This window comes from Benincasa hispida, chromosome 4 (assembly GCF_009727055.1).
Source record: "Benincasa hispida cultivar B227 chromosome 4, ASM972705v1, whole genome shotgun sequence".
Lineage (NCBI taxonomy): Eukaryota > Viridiplantae > Streptophyta > Magnoliopsida > Cucurbitales > Cucurbitaceae > Benincasa > Benincasa hispida.
The window spans coordinates 7,127,682-7,149,139 of NC_052352.1; the positions used below are offsets into that span (position 1 = coordinate 7,127,682).

A 21,458-nucleotide genomic window follows, 5' to 3' on the forward strand; every position below is an offset into this window, starting at 1 on the left:
TACTTAAGAAGGAAGATGTAATTACAGGGGCAAAACGGTAAATTGACCTGCTGCAATTACGAGCATTTGTGAAGGATTATCGTACTGATGATTGGTTATATCCAATGGACATAGAAATATATCTATGGCAAGAAGAATTCAACTGAGGTCTTTAGTGGAATGCCTGCCAGATAACGGATGGTGGATATCGTGACTAAAGAGTTTAGCAAGCTATTCAGTACCGTTGGAGCTTCGAGCCTTAGGTCCATAAGGTCCCCTTGGTAGCTTGGATACAAGTTGAGAGTCAAGTTTTGGGTCAGTTTGAAATGTTCAAATTGATAAGAGGGAGTTCGATTATATATGATATAATTAACTTTATGTATGAGATACATTAATTTGGAGGAAATTGGATATGAAAAATGATTTATATCTAGTGGAGGAAAAATACTATAATTAATATATGATATTCATTTATGTGTTATGAATATGATGAGATAACATTCATTGGACGGTTAAAAGGGAAATGGGATGGCGTCTCTTCTATTTGAATAATGGACGAGTGAGTTGAAAGATCGCTTTGAGATGCATAAATAGCTGACGATGTGCTAAGCATGAGATGCGTGGACATTGTGTTAAAGAATGTGTCATCGCTTAGAAAATCAGTGCCTATACGATAGTGCTTGCACGATCACTTACCTATACGATATTGCTAAACGATCTCTTACCGATTACACCTTCGTGCGCTATTTATTAAATGATCATTTACCTTTTCCTAAGCGATTCTTTAACTCCCGATATTTGCTAAATGATCGTATAGATGATCGCTTAGTTTTTCCTACACGATCGTTTAAACGATCGCTCACCCTTTTTCTACCCGATCGTTTAGACGATCACTTACCCTTTCCTACACAATCGTTTAGATGACCGCTTACTTTTTTCCTACACGGTCATATAATTTACCTAAACGATCAAGCATCTTGTCTATGCGATAGACGGGCTCATCTCCCACTTGCTTGATCGTTGTGTACGGTCTTTTTTCCTCCTTCCCTCTACCAAATCCGAACAAAGTCCACACTTTGGATTCTCACTCTAAGAATACTGAAGGCTTTGAGTAGTGGTGTCATCTCCGTTTCCTTCTATTCGAATGGTGATTGTTCGAGGTAGACAGCTGGAAAGACTCGCTGTGAAGAAGAAATCTTCAACTGGTATGTTCTCTTAATCTCTTTAGCATTATGAATGTATATAAGTATGTTTGAATGTATATGTGGTAATTCTGTCACAATGAATTGGAAAGATCTGCTTCTGCTTGTAGGTACTCTTAAATAAGAGTTCCTTCATCATTACCACAACTGAGATGACATACCCAGTTCCAACTTCCATCGTCATCTCATCGACATTTAGTTGTCAATAGAAACTAATTCCCTAAAATGAAGAACAGACATGGTTAGTGGCCACAGAGTCAATAATTCAGGCAGAATCATCATTCTCCACTAAACAAGTTTCCAATATAAGCAAATCATATTTACCTTATTTGTCCTTCTTCTTTTCCGCCAAATATCTAGGGCAGTTCCACTTTCAGTGCCCATCTTGGTTGCAATGGAAACATTTTCCTTTGTCAGCCTTGATGGGTTGTCTACCCCTATTTACAGCAACTACTGGGTTAGCAACCTTCCCTTTTTCACCCTTATTCTTTTTCCACTTTTTGGTGCTGGAAGAAGAAGGTGCAGACTTAGTTCTAGAGGTCAAACCTTTTTGGAACTTAGAAGATAAAGCAATATTTGCTTCACCCTTATTCTTCTTACTTTTCAACAAGGATTGGAAGCTCTGTAGCTCGTTGAGCAGAGTGGTTAGGTTATAGTCAATTCTGTTCAAAACAGCATTGCTACGGAAGTGCATGAAACTTTAAGGTAAAGATTCTAGTATTATGTTATTCTGGTTGGCTTCATCGATGCTTGACCCGTTCATCTCTGCCACGTTGAAGTAGATCATCATGTTGAGAACATGTTCTTGAACAAATGCCACCTCTTGCATACGGGCATTAAAGATGTACTTTAGAGCGTCATGCCTGTGCTGTGCAGACGGTTGTCCGAACATTCCCCTCAGGGACTCCATGATCTCACGTATTGTGAGCATGGGCTCATGCTTCTTGGCCAAGACTTCATTAAGGTTTACCAAGATGTACACTCGGGTCTTTTCGTTTACCCTTGTCCAACACTCATATGCTTCTCAAACATTTCGAGGAGCATTAGCAGGAGGAATGGAAGGACACTCCTCAATCAGGACGAATCGAAGATTATAATAGTATTGATTGTGTTTTTCTAACTAGCGTAGTTTTCTCCCATTAACTTATCGACAACTATTAAACTTAAAGTAGCAGTAGCCATTATAATGAAATTGCTGAAAAAGAACAAACTATTTTAGTCTATTTTCATTAAACCACTTTAAGAAAACCAATCAGTTTTTAGCAAAATAGTCTAGGTACCCTAAGTGACATCTATTTTGCAATGATGTTTCAGTGAGGTAGCACAAAAGTCACCATAGGGTGATCATGTGCCCCTTCACTGAAATGAAACATTCTCGACCATTAAACAGAAATAACTCATTGTCACTGTAACTAATAGTCACCATTATTCGGTCCAGAATATGTTAACTTCCTTAAGAATTCTGTGTAAGTGTAAACCCTCATTTTAGGTCCTAGAGTTCTGCCTCAATGAGCCAACCGTAAGGAAAAACCGATTGGGACATGAAAATAAAGCAACCCTATCCATTTTTGGAGATCAAATAAAGCGTCATACAATACAACCATCCTTTAGAGTGGCACCCACGATGCCTCGATGCGATGCATGAAACTTTATTTAACCTAATGAGAGAGACCGAAGGATGTGTTGTCACACTCCCGCTCCTACTTACTATAAACACTCTCTCCATTCACCTTGATATTGACTTACCCAAATGCCACTCGTAGGGGGACACCTATGGTGCCTCGAGGCCAAAAGTATATCTCACGATGTGAATTTTTAGGGAAAAATGTGTAGAGGCTAAAAATGAAGTATCACATACCCCATTTTCCTCCCACTAAGTGTTCTACCTAGGGTTATTAACTTAGGATAAATCCAGCTACTGATTTTATCTAAGTGTTTGTTTAATTTGCTAAAAAACAACTCTTGTCTTCGATGATTAAACAATTTTGATTGAAGTCTCATTAATCTCTTTAATAGGCTTTGATCAAACCTGCATGTATGTAACAAATCTATCTAATTCACCTTTCTAGGTAGGTTCCCAGGTAGGGGTACAATGTTTTCATCGACTTAAGTACCCTAGCCTAACGAGAACCCGCCTTAGACAAAAGATCCCTTATAGATACATTTGTTACATATTTAATCTTTTATTAAGAATAAATTTAATCCTATTAAATCGATTTAAAAGATTAAACTTAGATTTCTAATCTCATTAGAAATGTGATCTTAGGTCTATCTCAATCATATTTTAAAACAATTAAAAAAAAAAGATTATAGCCTAAGGTTTGCATGCAACTCTTTATTATTGATTTTAATTCTAATTCCATTTAATTATAACAATTATAAACAAATGAAAAAAATTAAAAACAACCATTGCATGTCTGACATACTTTACTTAATTATAACATTTATAAATTAACCTAAGGTAATGTCATGCTTCATGTAATATTCATTCATTACTAATATATAACAATTACATAACTAAGTAATGAATCATGCTATAGCATACATTCCAAACATCCATTCTACCATATATTATAACACTTATAATATAAACGATGCATGGATATGTTATAACGCATGCATACATATACTATAATATTTATACTATATGATCCATGAGCATGCTTTGTGTAATTTAAATCATGTATATTCATATATTATAACACTTATAATATAAAATGATGCATGAATATAAATGAATAATCTATGGTGGGTTTTAAAACTATATGACATATAATATAAAACATACATCACATGTATATTTACTCTAACAGTTGATGGACCGGGATAAGACCTGCAAAAAAGAAAAGAAAACAAAAGGCTAACTATTACTAAATTTGAGTCAATTGGTTCGGAACAAGTGAACCGGGTCTTGAACCACTCGATCCAAACCGCCTTTCAAAGAACCACCTTGCAGCCGATCGTGTAGCAAATGAACTATGCGATGAACATCTATGCGATCGTTTATCAAATGCCATAAGATCGTGTAGCAAACTCTACACAATCGCATAGCATTAGCTATGCGATTGTTTGGCAAATGCTACACGATCGTATAGCAAAAGCTACCTGATCGCATAGCAAGAGCTACCCGATAATTTAGCTGTAGCTACATGATCTAGAACCTCTGTTTTATCTTCTTCATCGAAACAATGCTCTACAACCCTTTTTGAAGCCTTCCCAGGAACAGCACGAGCGACTCAAACTTATAAATTACAGACTTGATTACAAGATTAATGCCCAAAAATGCAAGGCCATTTCCAAACCAAATTTGTAAATTAAAGAAATCCTTAAATTAAGCATTCTATCTCGAAACATCCATCAATAAATTCATCCACAACCATTCATCGCATAAATAGAATGTAGATTATAAAATCCACCAACACTGTAAAATGATTCAATAAACGAATGAAATTTGGAATCAGAAACCTACAACCTTGATCTGATACCAATTGAAGGAACTTTAATGGGAAGAACCTTGAGCGGGATTGGATCGACCAAAATCCATTTTTATTGAATATAAGATTTATAGTAAACAAACAACAAGATATGCATTTAATTCTAAACTACAGCATGCTTTAGAAAGAAAGGGTTTCAAGAAGACCATCATCAACTATGATGTCTTAGGCTTCTGTTAAACCCATATAGCATATAGGTGGGTTCATAACCTTCTCACTATGTCACGACAATCTCAATTCTTGAGATGAATGTGAATGACTAGATGAACCGATATCAACAACTCTTGTTGATGTATCAACCACTTCAACAACCTTTGTGAGATTCATTAGAAATTTCACTTAAAACAATTTTGCTTCGTGGTTTATGATCCCTCATGTGGTCTTTTCTAAGAAGGTAACATTTGTTGATACAAACACTTTATTCTCACTTAGATCAAAGAAGTATTCACTTCTTGTTTCTTTAGGATAGCCTACAAATAGACCTGCTTTTGAACGAGATCCCAACTTTTTGGGGTTTTTCATTAGCACATGGGATGGACATACCCAAATTCTGAAGTGGCATAACTACCTTTATGACCTCTCGATAACTCAAAAGGTGTTTCAATAACACTCTTTGAGGGAACGTTGTTCAAAATATAAATAGTTATCTCTACTGCATATCCCTAAAACGAGTCAAGAAGTTGAGCATAGCTCATCATAGACCGAACCATGTCCAACAGGATTATATTTCTCCTTTCCGATACACCATTCTGTTGAGGTGTACCAAGGCCAGAGAGTTGGGACGTAATTCCATGTTTTATCATATAGTTCTGGAATCTTAAGTTCATATACTCTCCATCACAATCAGATCGTTGTGTTTTTATCTTTTTACCTTACAAGTTTTCAACTTCAGCCTTATATTCCTTGAAGTTTTCAAGTGCTTCAGACTTACGTTGCATTAGGTATAGATACCCATATCTAGAATAATCATCTATGAAAGAGATGAAATATTCATACTCTCCTCGTGTTCTTACATTCATCGGACCACAGAGATTTGAATGTACAAGTTCCCAGGTCTCTTTGGCTCTATAATATTTTCCAGTAAAAGGTCATTTTGTCATTTTTCCTTCAAGGCATGACTCACATACCAGTAAAGAGTTTTATTCTAAACCATTTAGAAGTTCATTTTTCACAATCATATTTAGATTAATGTGACCTAACCTAAAATGCCAAAGATGCGTATTTTCTTTAGGAGAAATTTTCGATCTTTTAACAGTTGTTGCCGTTTTGAATATTTCAGTATTTAGCACAACTTTTGTAACTAACAGCCTTAGTACATACAAGTTACTTTCCATTGAACCAAAGCCTAGCTCCCTTCCATTCTTAAAATAAACATTTTATTTTCAGAGAATGATAAACAATACTTTTGTCCAATCAGACAAGAAACACAAATTGAGTTTCTCTTGATATGGGGAACTATATATACATCATCCAATAACATATATCGTTTCTTGTCCAAAAATAACTTAAGCCTGTCTACAACAACAATTGAAATGGCCTCACCAGGACCAACTCTAAGAGTCATCTCTCCAGCTACTAATTGTCTCCAGGAATTAAGTCCCTAATAGGAAGAATATACGTGATTAGTGGCTCATGAATTAACTATCCAAGCAGAATCATCATTCTCTACTAAGCACGTCTCTAAGACAAATAAATCAGATCTATTTTCTTCAGAGTTCTTTCTTTTCTAGAGAGTAGTATGATCAGCTTTATAATCCATATCATAAACTCCAAGTTTCATCTCAGAGGACAATCCTCGTTGATTAACTTTACTAGATTTAGTAACATTTGCTTTTTCTATTTGTCCTTTGATATTCAATATGGATCAGAGTTTATCTAGGGAGTTGACAATACTGGTTTCATTGTCATCAACCCCATTTTGCTTGAATTGTGAGAATTTTTGCTCAAACAATTCTTCCATTGATTACATGATCTGATGTGCAGTGTAAAGGAACTCTAAATCTAGAGAACCAGTGAGCGGAAGCGGATCATTCTAAACTCCATTGATAAAGAACACATGCATTTACAGTCATTCAGAAACGATTATGCATAAAGACTAACTTATAGCATGCTTCTTCAAAGTAAATATAAAGGGATCGAGATAATACCTTTGAAGAACTCTTTCTTCATGTATTCCTCTCAATCAATCACCAACACATCCAAAAAGCACTAACATAACGAGCAACATAGCAAACAACACGAACTAGAAAAACCTCGATCACAATCGAGTACAATTCAATCCTCGACCTCGAACAGAACTTGACACCACCACGAGGCTACCTTGGTATTCTCGGTGTGAGAATCCAAAAGTTGTGGGCTCTGTATGACTTTGGATAGAGGAATGGAGGAGGTAAACAATCGAGTAGACGATCAAACGATCGTGTAGAAGAAGAAGTCTATTGTATAGACTTGATACTAGATAGTGTAGTAACGAGTAGCTATCATATAGTAAACTCGATACTTTATCGTTTAACTCTCTAAAACTATCATTTAGTAAAACCTTTTTACTCGATAGTTTTTCTGTGAGATGACATGAATTTGCACCGAATGATTTGAAAAACAATTTTTCCTTTTTATCTCACAGATACCATAAACCGCAAATAACTTCCCACTCAAGTTAGTTATTTAGAAAAAGAATTATTAATTATCGCATAATTAATAAATTATAAGTAAATACAATAACTAACTTATCAATCGCATAATTAATAAATTATAAGTAAATACAATAACTAACTTATCATATTATATTTATAACCTATATCTTTAATATTGCATCATATGCAACAAATAAACCCTAGTTCTTTTTCAATTTTATGGTATTTAGTATAAATCATATTTATATTAATTCCTCCAATCAAATAATGTATCAAATACATTATATCAATTATATCACATATAATTGAATCAATTTAATTATATAATATATAATAAAATTTTCTCTTGTAAATTTGAACACTTCAAACTAACCCAAAAGCTTATTCTCAACTTGAACCCATTGAGCTACCAAGGGGACCTTATAGACCTGTAGCTTGAAGCTCCAACGGTACGTGAATAACTGACTAAACTCTTTAATCATGATATTCACCATCTGTTAACTACCGGCTACTCCATATAGATATATTTTTGTGTCCATATAACCAATCAACAGTACGATGACCCTTCACAAATCGCTCGTAAGTACATCTGGGCCAATTTACCGTTTTGCGCCTATAGTTTCATCTAACTCTTTAAGTACCACTGATTCCTCTAGTGAACAATAAGTCATAGTCCCACTATGACTGAGTCCTCTCTTCCCAAGAGAGGGTGTGGCCATGATTTTCAAGACTCAGAATCAGCCCTTAAGGGATTCATTTATCTACTTACCCCTGCTTTGGGGAATGGGTGAATTCCGTCTTGTGTAGCTGAGTTCCCAACTCCCCGATCAGATGAATCCCCAAAATGGTAGGCTTATTGAGTTGCCAATCTGGCCACTCTTACCCATACAAATCAAAGGATCGCCCTCATAGGCAAGAGTTCCCATCTCACTTAGGATTCAGGTCATGTCACCTATGGTCATCCTAGTGAAATGTAAGTCTCAATTATCAATGGCGTTATACAAAGAGACGAATCATTTCATGATCTAGTCTTATACAAACTCTTTGTATAGGATATCCCCCGCTTGCATGTCTCCACATGAATGATCAAGATCAAACCATTTGTAGTACTTTACAACACTTGTAACATCTACAAAGCGGGTCGTATCCGTAGTGTCACCAAGATAAGGTATCCCTCCTTTATTCATATACTACAGACCATTTAGGTTATCACTTAAGGCATGACTCACTTGTATGTCTCCACATACATGCTTAAGTTACATAAAATAACCTCGGATCTTGATTTATTGGATTAGGTAAATGCTTATAAAATAACACTTATTTTATTAATAACAATATGTTTACAAAGTTTACAAACTATGAGGCTACCTGGAGATTTAGGACACTATTCCCAACACAATGACCATACTCTCAAATCTTTTGGCTAAGACATCAGGATGCTTGCCAAAATGTAGACTTGGGCCTTATTATTAGCCTTCTTCCACATTTCGTATGCATCATGAACATTTCGTGTTGCATCAGGGGTTAGAACTTGAGGACAACCTCACTTAAGAAGATATTAAGGTCGTTAATCACGAAAAAAGTTTTAATTGAATCTTTCCAAGTCATATAATTAAAACTGGTCAAATTACTAGAGGTAAATAATAAAAAATACAATTTGACATTTTTGCTAAAAAGAAACAAATGATCTACATTAGATTTTAGCATAACTCTAAAACATTCGATCAAATTTAGCAAAAACTACATGAACCCCATTTAACATCTAATTTTTGCAATGATGCTTTGGTGATTTAGAACAAAAGCCACTAAAGGGTAGTCAATTATCCCTTTACTGAAATAGGACATATTGAACCAATTATTATTCTAGAATAACTCTTATTCCTATAACAATCAGTCATCATTGATTTGGCCAAGAAATCACTAACTAGCTTAATAATTTCTCGTAAGTGTTATCCTTCATTTTAGACCCTAAAGTTCCGCCCAATGAGCCAACCAAAGGGAACACTACTACAAAAACTATATTACTTGATGCTTGGAACTTTTGAGTACTTGACGTTTTTATTAAAAAAAATGTCAAGTAACATGTAAATTTGATGAAAAATGTTAAGAATAATGAAAAAAAAAAAAGCGGAGATTGGTGGAAATTTCTCAATTTTTTTCATTTTGTTTTTACTTAACGCCTTATAAATGTCAAGTAATTTGTGATTTAATTTTTTTAGGGTTTCATATATTAAAGAGATGAAAAATTGAGGGAGGCACCCCCAAATCCTTTAAATCACACCAAAAACCTACCTCCGACGAGTGACCCCCTTCTCTCGCCTTCTACTTCTTCATCTCTCTTCGACCTTGCAAAAGCCGAGGGACCCTCATTCTCTCTCCGCCATGTACCCACGAGCTTCCAGACTTTTGGCCCGTCCTTTTCTCTGCAAGGGCCAGATCCTTCTCCACCAATTTGCCCATATCGCCTTCCACCGATGATGCTTTTATCTCCGCCTGGAAGAAGGTGATCCCCAATAATGACCCTCTTAAAACTCCTCTCTCTTTCATGGCTCCTCGTCCTGCTACGCCAAAGGGCACCTAGCATGTTAGAAGGGAGAAAAGGTAGTAATTTTTAGGTCTCCATTAGCACAGTGACTGTGATTGCATCTCAGTGACGCCAGGAAGAGGAGTAAGTGGAATCCAATTATAGCAGCCATGACTGGCACGTAATTTCCCTTAACCAACTACTTTCAGATTCAACATAATGTTAAGGAGATTTGGAAGTGTTTTACGCATCCTTCCTTTATCAGAATATGGATTCTTTCCTCTCTTCTGTGCTTAAGCTCTGACTTTCACTAGTGTTTTTCACCTGAATAACTATGTCTATGGGTTCTTGCTATAGTTACTCATCTGGCTACTGCTAGTATTCTGCTTCGTTTGTATGTTAACAATTTTGACCAGCTGCAGATTGAATGTTCTTCAAATCGTGAAGGGTTTGTGATGTGGGCTTCATGAAAGAGGTTATTTTATTTTATTTTATTTGAACTTTTCTCTCATGGTCGATAGACTTAATGAAAATTGTTTCACAAAATGGGCTAGGCGAGAGCATGGGAATTTCGATGGAGACAGCAGAAGTCTAGAAGTTCGATCACCAGCATATACTTTGTCGTACAGTGCCTCTTATTTTGCTTTGACAATGTGCGTGTGATCGCCAACATATGCTACACTTTGCCTATGATCACCAACAGAATTTATAGGTCTTTATTAGCACAGTGCCTTTATATTTTGCTTCGACAAAGTATTCCTGTTTCTGGATAAAATTAACAAAAAAGAAAAAAAAAAAAACTTGTTAATGTGCTTAAAGTAATGCAAGACTACACGACTTGGATAATGTGGATATGATTGGATAACATACAATCTTATACTTCAATATCTACTGAATTGATGTGTGTGCAGGCGCTTATATAGTGGATGATATTTTGTCGAGATTTTTCATTACGTCCAAATTAATTTCAACTGTTTGCTTTCTATTCGGCTTGTAGACTATCTACAAGAGCAGGAGACGAAAATTGAAGCATTGGAAGCTATACTATGGATGAGTTCAAAGGTTTGTGACACATTTCTCCCTTCTAACATGTCATGTGCCCTTTTAAATTTTACTTTATTTTACTGTTTTGTGGGTATTACTCGCAGTAGGGCTATTGCGATCTTTCGATCCAAAAAAATATTCAAAAAGGTCAAAAACAATCATTATGAAAAATTATAAACATATTTTAGTTTATGAACAAGATCAATTAGTTGATCGTTTTTTTTCTCGTCTTCACAATTTGTCTCTTCTAGTCTAATTCCATCCAAGTTGTCTCTTTTTTTTAATTGTCACTTTCGACAAGCTGCTAGATTCTTTCAATTGTCTTCATAATGGTGCTGGAGTCCGCAAGCCGCTAGATTCCTTCCCTTTGATTTTACAACATTTGTCATCTGTAAATAATTCTAACAAAAATACATCCTTAAAATATCATTTTCTACAATAATTATAAAGTTCAATATAAATTTAGCTTTTAAATTTTTAATTTTGTGTCTATTTGGTCATTCAACTCTCAAGTTTTTTAAGTTTCATAAATTTACTAAGGCATAATTTCACTAAAAATAAAAATTTCAATTTAATTATATATAATGAAGCAATTAATTTTTAAAATTTTAAATATTAGATATAAAATTAAATTTTTCAATAATTGATTAGAAATGAAATTGAAAGTTTAAGGACTAAATATACATAAACTCCAAAGTTGAATGACTAAATTTGTAATTTGATATAAATGTAAAGTCACGTGTATTGTTAAATTGGTTTAATTACAAATTTAGTCCAAATTTAAGCAGGATATCAATTTAGGTAATTTGGGGCTCAAATTATAATAGTTGATATTTCAAATTATTATAACCTACGATTAAATATGGTATTAATATATCAAATCTCTCTACTATTTGTTTATTATTTTTTACTCATCCTCTCTTTTTCTCTTTGCTTCTATCAAGGCTAATATAATTTGTATCCAAAATACAAACTATTATGACCTATAGACTATTACAACCACAAACTATAATAAGCATCGACTATAATAATTAATCTAGAATCTCTCTGAGGGTTTTTTTTTGTTTTTAAATTTCAAGAAAATTGGAGAGTATGTCAGATTTTAGGGTTTGGTTTTGAAAAATAGCAAAACTGACAAATAATAAAATTTATGACAACTCATGTGACATGCACATAGCCACAAATTTTTAAATCCCTATTTTATCCTTGTCTAGTTCGTAACTTTTGTTATTGATGAAACTACAAATACATAGTAAGTGTAGAATCATAAATAATGACAAAGTTTTGTATACAAGGTAATGGCTAATGGCTCAGTTTCCCACTTTCCCTTGATTCATTTGAAAAACTAAAAATAAACGTCTTCCTCAAAATAACCATCCTTCCTGAGTTTCCTTATGTAGTTAACATTTCAATACAAATTTTATTATTAATTTAGATTCTCTTTAACCACTTTCCAAATTGATCTCCTTTGAATTAAGTATCCAGATTTTTCTACCAAATTTATATTTTAAAAATCCATATATTATCAACTTTCATTTTTTCTAATCAAATTTAAACTTATTCAAATGTTTGAATTGTTTTTCATTATTTTATACATAATTTTAATAAATTAACTGGATATTTTTCCATAACTTTTAAGGTTTAAATTATTTTGTATATGCTATTAAATTCAATTGTACATATTTCATAATTATCACTATTTTATTTAAAATTTTACCCTGGTATATTATTTTAAAAATTTTAAAAAAATAGTCATCACTAACATATAAAAACTTTTTGTTATTGACAGAAAGTGATTATTGATTTTTGGTTTGTTGTGTATTTCTTCTCAAGCTATGGTTTTTATTATGGCTTTACAATGAATTAGACTTTTGTTTGATGGTCGATGAGATGAGAATTCTCATTACCATAATTTTTTAGCTTTTGAGGTGTATATTCCATCAAATTCATCGTTCCAACAATTTGTGGAATATATCCAAGGTAAGCTTTTCCCCTCGGGTGAGTTATCTCATTGGACAATGTACCAGGTTAGTTCTGCTAATTTGAATCTTATTTTGTGGTTGATATCAGTTTTATCAGAGTCTCCCCAAATTAATTTATGTATAGTAGTTGACTATGTCTTATCTATTGTCCCGAACACTAAAAATACGCTGTAATTGAATAATGAATTAGCAGAAATTTACCATTCTTCCTTACCTCTTGAGGGCAATACTAAAATTTTTTATTTCCAAGATTTTGAGTCCTTTCAATTTGGTATTCCCATTAAAGTAGGTTCTTTACGTTGATGGTAAAGAAATATTCGGTAAGGGTTAAGAGTTGATACCCGTGGAGAAGGTCTTTTTGTACTCACATTGATAGTATTTGAGACTTAATGATTTTAGGTCAACGGAAACACGTCTTTATTTTCATGCGATGAAGTTGTTTTTAAGGCACCAAAAGCGCATTCTTTCTTCCTTTGAAGCTTTTTTAGGGGCGCCATAAGCCTTTTGAAATCCCTAATTTGATTTTGTTGGCAACAAATTTGGTTGGGTTTTTGGTTTAAATGAATGCCTTGTTTAAGTGTCACACCATCTCCTGAGCTTATTTCTTTTGAAAGAAAGAGTGAAGACAGCAAAAATTACCCTTTTGTAACACCTATTGTCCAACCATCCTCTTTTTACCAACCATATCCTAGGTCAGAAGCATTTAGTTAAAAGAAAACTTATTTCATACTAATATGAATGTTCATACAAGATCAAGTTTACAAACCAAGTCTAATTATATTTCCAATCCCTAACATAACCTCTAGGAAGAAATGATTCTAGAAATCATTCTGTCGATAGACTCTACCCCCTAGTAGCACATCATAACGTCCTGCTCCTGCAATCTAGGGGCAAAAAACAAAACATTTGGAAAGCATGAGTTGGAAAGCCCAATGAGTGGTATGTTTGATATGAAAAAAGGTTTTGTTTTCTGAAATTCATTTTGGAAAATGTTTGCAAAGACAATCAGTCATAGAACCATATCAGAGCATGTATGACACAAATACCCAGTCTGGTAACCGAGATGGTTCTGGCATGATCATATATTTCTCTAAGGTGTATCATTTCAACCAAACACAAATCTGAGGAAATAATTCCAGTATCCAATACAACCCATCGAATGTGCAGATGTCGATAATTCCCGTTAGTCATACTCGGGTACGCTGACAATCCCAGCCAGATTTTATTAACAATCCCAGCCAGATGTCCAAGAAATATGCTAACAATTTTCTGGGTATAGTTCTAGTTTCCAATCAAATCCATATTATACATGCATCCATACAATTCCAGAAAAACAGTCATTCGAACAAAGTAACAAAAAATCAAATGATTAAAAATTCAAGAAAACATATTTTCCGGCCATGCCAGGGATTTCAAAACCATACATGTATATATTACCATATAAGTATATAAATTCATAAAAACACTAAAAGTAAACCACTCACAATTTATCGGTATGGATTCTCAAGTTCCCTAGTTTCCTATTTCCTTCTAAAACCTGGGCCTATATTAATTCAGTAATCAACTTAGAATCCTGTGTTTAGGGTTAAAAATAATCTCAGAGAATCTCCTTAACCCTAAACTTAGCTTAACACCCCTAAAAGACTCAATTTAAACATTTGGTTTGGCAAAAGCAACTATTGGACATAGGGTTGCTCCTTCACAGCTAAGTTGGATGTAGGGTTTATTCCTCCTCATCATATGGATGTCTTTTCAATGCATGGTCAACAAGGTTCAAAGCATGGTCTCTTCTTCTCAATGCATGGCTTCCCTCTAATACTTAATTATCTCTAACTCTCACTTTGTCCGAGTCTTTTTGGGTGGTTTTGAGTTGTGAGATGAAATGAGATCCTCTGAGGGTGTTTATAGGCTTCAGCAAACCATCCTTGTCATCCCCTTCTACTCTCATCATATGACACCTTCACCTTGCATAAAATCTATGTGTCCTCCTTAGATTGAGCCAACGCATAATCCTTGCCATCACCTACTTGCATGTAAGCATGTCATGTCTCCTCTTAACTATATCCAATGCATACCTCCTTTTGAAGTGGCCGTCTCATGTTTTGCATGCTCAACTTTGCACCCACATCTTCAACCACCTAGTTAGGTTTTCCAAGACTCCACTTGATTAAGCCACGTATCTCACCTTACTATTAAACCACCCTATTTTCCAAGTCAACGCATAGGTGCCATTTTTTGGCGCATAGGTTCCTTCCCATGCATTCAAATTCCCCTCAACTTCCCATTCTTAGGTCTAACTTCTTTCTAATAATATGGTATCCTCCCTTGATTATATCCTAAATGTTCCAATAGGTTAGCTACACGTTCCCTTCCCTCTTATGCACCCAATCCCTAGGATTTCATCACCTGTTGTGCCACATGTTACCTTAACACTTAGTCAAATTCTTAACCTAAATTACCCCATGCGTCTACCTTCCAAAACTATGTGTCTAACTTTAGCTTCTTTATTGGTTTATCATAGTTCAACGCATGGTTTTCCAATACTTAATCAATCTTTTCCCTATGTGTTCACTTATCCCTAGACATCCCCAAGATATTTCTTCTATGCATCCAATCCTTCTAGTATGCGCCCAAGTAAATCTATTTTCCACCCTAGTATGCATCCAAGGCCTCATTCTCCTCCTATAATGTGTTCAACTCAAGATGATGTATTCAAGGTTAGGTTCTTACTCCTCATAGCACCATTTTTTACACTCGTACCATAGCTTTTCATGGTATAGTTTCTTAGTTTCACAACATGGTTCCTTATGTTCATAGTAAGGTTTCCAAAATGCATCCAAGGTGACTTTCTTCCTTTAACATGCGTCCAAGTTGTCTCGCTAGGTTTCTTGGAAGTCTTCTATGCACCCAAATTATCCCTATGCGTCCAACACCATGCATCCAAGGTAGTCTTCTAATGCTATGAGTTGAACTTCTTTATCTATGTTATAAGTTTTTGCTAGTATGTTATGACCTCACTTTCTATGCTATAAATTTACTTACTCGACTACGATATGACTGTTCCTACTATGTTATGAGTTGAACACTTATGTTATGAATTCAACTCTTACTTTCTAGAATAGTTTCCATACTTAGCCAAATTTATTACTTCAACCTACTGTGCCTCCAATTTCCCTTCTCACAACTTGTTTACAACACTTTGCCCCTAAGTTCAATCACATGATCTCAACACTTAGAGATCTTTTTTAGCAATAGCACTTCTTATAGCTATGTGATATAATTCGAGGGCTTACATTAGGGTGCTAATAAGTTATTGTAAGTATAGATTAGACACTTGTCAGAATGTATTCTTTATCGTGATAGCTGTTTAGGTAGAGTGTATTTGTTGGTTTAAAATGATTTTGAAACCCTTGAGGTCTGTTTGGTACCTTTCATTTCCTATTTTTGGTTTTTGATTTTTAGTTTTTAAAAAATGGGTGTGTTTGGTAACTAATTCACTTTTTTTAAAAAAACAAGAAACATGTTTTTTAAATTATGAAGAAAAACTGAAAATGAAAAAAAGAAAAGCTTTCAAAAATACATTTTTCCTTTTTCAAAAAGTTCATCCACTCTTCAAAGCTCTAAACATATAGTGTATCTCCATCCATGGCATTCTCCCAAGTTTTTCCTTTCTCTTTCACTTCCTTTCTCACTGGTAAGCTTCGATTTCTCTCTTTGATCCTTTAAATCAAAGCGCTCTTTAAGTGCTTGATTATACTTTATATAAATGAGATCATTTAAGCGCTTCTATTCTAACCTGTTCCTTTTTTCGTATGAATCTACAAATTATTAACCAATATGGAATTAGAAGTTTGTTTTAAATTTTAAATTAATGATGTAAAAAACAAAATGATCATTTACATGTTCAAAAACACTCCAATTGCGCTCACACCCAGAAGCACTACACGTCAGATTAAGGACTCTCATGACTAACTTTTGCAAAACTGGAGTACTACCACCATAAAGAGCCCACCACGATGATGTTCACACATTTGACATGATTTAGAAGAAATAACATACTTATATACACTATTAATTTAGTAGGGAATGTGAGTCCTTACCTGACATCTTAACTTTTCTTGTGTTGATTGCTAAGTTAATGCCGAACATGCCTTTAGCTTCAGAATATAACTCTAATTCCATTGTGCATCGATTTTGATCACTAGTAGATGGTATCAATCTTTGCACAACTTTAAGAAGACCACTCATGACTTCAACATCTTGAGTAATTCTATACTTGTAGTCATAGAAAAGTGATGGATTCAAATAATATCCAGCAGCATGTAATGGTCGATGAAGTTGACAATCACATCTTCTATCAATGATCTCCCAAATTGGCTTGTACTTCATCTCATTATCATTAAATCTGCTCTTAATGGTCTCTTTTGCCCTATCCATCTCCTCATAGTTATATCCCATTGCAGGTTTATCACCATTGACAAGTCTAAGTACTCGAACTAATGGTCTGGATACCTTTAAAGTGTAGACCACTGAGTTCCAAGAGGATGGCATCAAAACGGTGTTGGCTGCTCTCTTTCCCTTTGGTTCTTTTGCCCATTTGGAAGTCGTTCATTTCTTAGAAATAAACATCTTTCTCAAGTTCACTTTATTCTTGTGGATACTTGCGAGGGTCAAAAACGATGTTGCAAAATGTGTAACCGTCGATCTCACAAATTCAATTTGATTGGTGAACTCCCTCATCATGTTAAGTACACACAAGTAATTATACATAAAACCACTTAGTGCTACATCCCTTTTAAGGCATTTTTTGATCTAATCAATCTTTCCAATGTCCTCTAATATCAAATCTAAATAGTGGGCAACACATGGTGTCCAATATAAATGTGGGCGCTTAGCTTCCAAATATTTTCCAGCTAGGACATAGTTCGAGGCATTATCAGTCACAACTTGGACAATATTCTCTTTTCCTATCTTTTCCACCATGCTATCCAAGATTTCAAATACTTTTTCTTCAGACCAAAAACAATGTCCTCGCAGCAGAATGCATTAAAAAAATTTATCAAGGTTCTATCTTTTCTATCAGTCCACCCATCAGACATCAAAGAACAACTGTTTTTTTTTTTTTTCCATTCAACCTCATGGTTGCTCATGAATTTTTTTGTATGTTATACTTCCTTTTTTAAACATGTCTATGTAGCCTCATGATCAGGAGGTATCAACCTAAGTCCAAATTGTCCTATGACTTCAATCATTATTCGAAAACTTTTCAACCGAATTGTATTCTAGGGAATACATGCTTGATAAATTCAACGCATGATAAATAGAACTGTAGCATCTCTCCCTTCTTTGTTGTATTTTTCGGTGATGGTTGATTGCTTCAGCTTCTTTAATTTATTCCGATCATCAACTACTTTGGCTGGATTTGGATATAAATTTATCCATTGCTCCTTTAGTTCGTGGTGGATATGTTTGCGGTTGTGATTGAATTGCTCGTTTTTTAGATGTTTTGGTACTTGATCCACATCCACCAACTTCCATCTCATCCTCCATCAATTATATTCAAATCATAAGCACCACCATAGTTAGGGAGGGCATTGCTTTCCTCCTGCTGTGCTTTTGTCTTCATTTGGTACTCCTTCAATTCCTCTCTTACATTGGTAGGGCACTTCAAACATACTTTAACATTTCGGTTTTCACCCACTAAGTGTTGTGTTGCCGGACAAATGCTACCCTTTGTGATTTTTCCACAAAACATATATTTACATGTGTTCGTATCTTTTCTGTTTTCTAAGATGACATATTGCCAACAAGAATGTTTCCATTTTTGCTCTCTTTCTCCCATCCTATTATAAAACAATGAAAATAAACCAAAAAACTTAAAAAAAGAATAAGCCTATTTTAGAAATGTTTCCACTCAAAATTGAATACAAGCTTAAAAAGTATACCAAAAAAGAAAAAAAAAACTAATCTTTTTCAAAAACTAATCTTTTTAAAAACAAGTTGAATATGAAAAACAACAAGTAGTATACTGAAAAAACGAAAATAAAAAAAATCGAAAAAGAACAAGTTGAAAAAAAAAAGTATATTGAAAAAAACTAATCTTGTTCAAAAGAAAGTTGAATATGAAAAAAAAACAGAAGAAAAAGCAGGTTTTTTTCAAAAACGAAGTTGAATATGAAAAACAGTATACTTAACCACAAAAAAAAAAAAAAAAAAAAAAAACCAACCTTTTTGGTTGAACTTTGAAGAAACTAAAGTCTGGAAAAAAAAAAACAGAATTTGAAGAGAACAACTACAATAGAAAAGAAAAAAAAGAACTAAAAAACCTTTGCTTTTTTTTTTTTTTAATAAAACCACTCCAGAATCTGCCGAGAAGATGGAGAAAAAAAAACCTAACCTTTTTTATTGCTTTTTCTATCCTTCAAAATTGCAGCCGTAGAACTTGAATGGAAAAATTTGTAGAAAACTTCTTCCCTTTTTTTGGAAGAGTCTCAGAATATTAGGAGGAGAACTTCAAACTTGGAAGAGACCTTCACGTTTTCCTATAATGATTATTGCTTTTTTGTGTATAGCTGGTTGTATATTTTAATATTCGGTTACATGGATTTGGTGGGCCTCTTTTACGTGGGCTTATGCTTATAATTAAAAAAAAAGAAAAAAAAAGAAGAAAGATGAATTTTACCCAGGCGCCCACCTTGGCCAAGGCACAAGGCACTGCCAGGCGCAGCAAGGTGAGCGCCTCGTTGGATCTGCACGCGTCATCGCCATAGGAGGCGTAGAGGGCTCTGGTCGCCTCGCCTCTCGCCTCAGGCGCGCGCCCGGAGTCGCCTCAATAACACTGCTTGTTTTCTCATTGCTTTTATTGTTGATGGTTTCGTCTTTTGTTTCTTTTATTTCTCGTTTTGAAGGTTGTATCTTTGAGCTTTAGTCATTTTTTTTTTATTGAAAAGTGCCATATCCTTGTTCAAGAAAAGTATATGTGTGTAGATATAGGAGCTTATTGTCATTTTGTTATTCTTAGTTTAGGGCTTTCATGTATGCTTGTATATATTGAACTCGAATGTATAGCCTGTATTGGATTCTTCCGTGGTCAACAAATATTTGAAGAAAGAAAGAAAATGGATCTCAGTCCCCACACTGTTAATTTGACTTTCAAGATTTGATAAGATGAGATCGAGAAGAGAAAAATTAGTAAGGAGGCTGTTTGGTATTCAAAATGATTGTGGGCATAGGATTGTAGTGTTTGGGATGTAGGAGTAAGATTTGACTTCTTTCAATCCTGAGGCCCCACAGAGTAGCACACTCCCACAAACCACAAGAGATTGGCACTTGTCCCAAGCCCTCAAATTAGACGTGTAGAATATATGTTTAGTTATACAATGGTCTAATCTTTGATCATATAATATTTTCCCTGTGTGAATTGTGAAATAGTAACACCTCCATTCTTTTGATATTGAAACTGTTTACTTTTACATTTTTATTTTCTGGCATTATCTTGGTGTAGAAGTGCTCTCTCTTTTAGCAGCTATAGCATGAGCTATCTTCTTTCCAATTGGAGAAGCTTTGTTAACTTCTTTGGATTTGATTTACTCCCATTTGTATAATGTCATAATACTGTGAAATTGCTTCCTAAAAGAATAATGTGGTAACAGTTGCATCTTTCATTAACTATTAACTTCATGTATTTGCAGGTTGAAAGAGAGAGAAATTTACTTAATTCTAAGTTAGCCGAGTTTGAGGCCCTTCTTCATAAGCCATATGTAAAACCAGCAAATCGTGCTCCTGGCAACCAAAGCTCATTTTCGGGGACTAATTCTCTTTCAAATCTACCAAATGCTCAAATTAATACTCCTTCATTGTCAAGTTTTAGCCAGTTGGGTGCATCATTTAATATGGGATTTGGTGCTAGGTAAAAAGACAAATAGCTTGATTTTATTGTTTATCTAGGGATTGTATGTAGTTCACAAAATTGTTTTGATGCTACGCTGTCACTGTAACTCTCTGGGGCTTACATTTTAAGAATTTATTTCACAGGCCCTCTAATCCACCTAATAGTGTATTTGGTCAGCCAGTTCAATTCTCAAGCCCCCTGCAAAACTTGAGTGCATTTGGAATGACCAATTTTCCATCAACAAGTGTTGTTGCAGTTGGAGGTGCGTTCTTGAATCATTGTAGAAGTATATGTGTTTAAACTTTTTTATCAGATCCTTCGAATGATCATTTAGCTTTCTTGAATAGAGTCTGGTTGCCTCAAACAACCAACCCAATTTTTTAATCATGAACCCAATTTTTGTCTCATCAAATTCGACTGTAGAAGATGTCTAGGTCGATAACCTGTTTTTTGGAAAAGAAAGATTTATGTAAGATATTGTCTATCATAATGTGTAGAAATGGCATGCAAATGGAAAGTCAGGGCAATTAAACTTAAGGACTCTAACGTGTTCAAAATCACCAAATACATCCATGCTCACACATGTCAAAATTTTTTAAGGAAACATGATCAGAAACAAGGTAGGAGTTGGGTTATTGCTGAATTAATGAAGTCCAAGTATCAGGATGTTAGTCGTGGATGCGCATTGTGCATGATCTTCTTATGGATG

At 34.5% G+C, this 21,458-nt stretch overlaps 1 protein-coding gene across 1 annotated transcript; it reads left to right on the forward strand.

The window, feature by feature from the left end:
• The first annotated feature begins 20,537 nt into the window (after positions 1–20,537).
• On the forward strand, positions 20,538–21,167 carry LOC120076042 (zinc finger CCCH domain-containing protein 16-like). The gene is made up of 2 exons (XM_039029823.1): positions 20,538–20,767; positions 20,893–21,167. The coding sequence occupies exons 1-2, from the start codon at positions 20,538–20,540 to the stop codon at positions 21,047–21,049; spliced, it is 387 nt and encodes a 128-aa protein (XP_038885751.1). The 3' UTR covers positions 21,050–21,167.
• The last annotated feature ends 291 nt before the right edge of the window (positions 21,168–21,458 follow it).

Bases quoted from the DNA above. Each gene is read 5' to 3' on its own strand.
- LOC120076042 (XM_039029823.1), top strand. From the start codon at position 20,538: ATGTATTTGCAGGTTGAAAGAGAGAGAAATTTACTTAATTCTAAGTTA. The intron at 20,768-20,892 runs GTAAAAAGACAA...TTTATTTCACAG, and splicing joins AATATGGGATTTGGTGCTAG to GCCCTCTAATCCACCTAATA.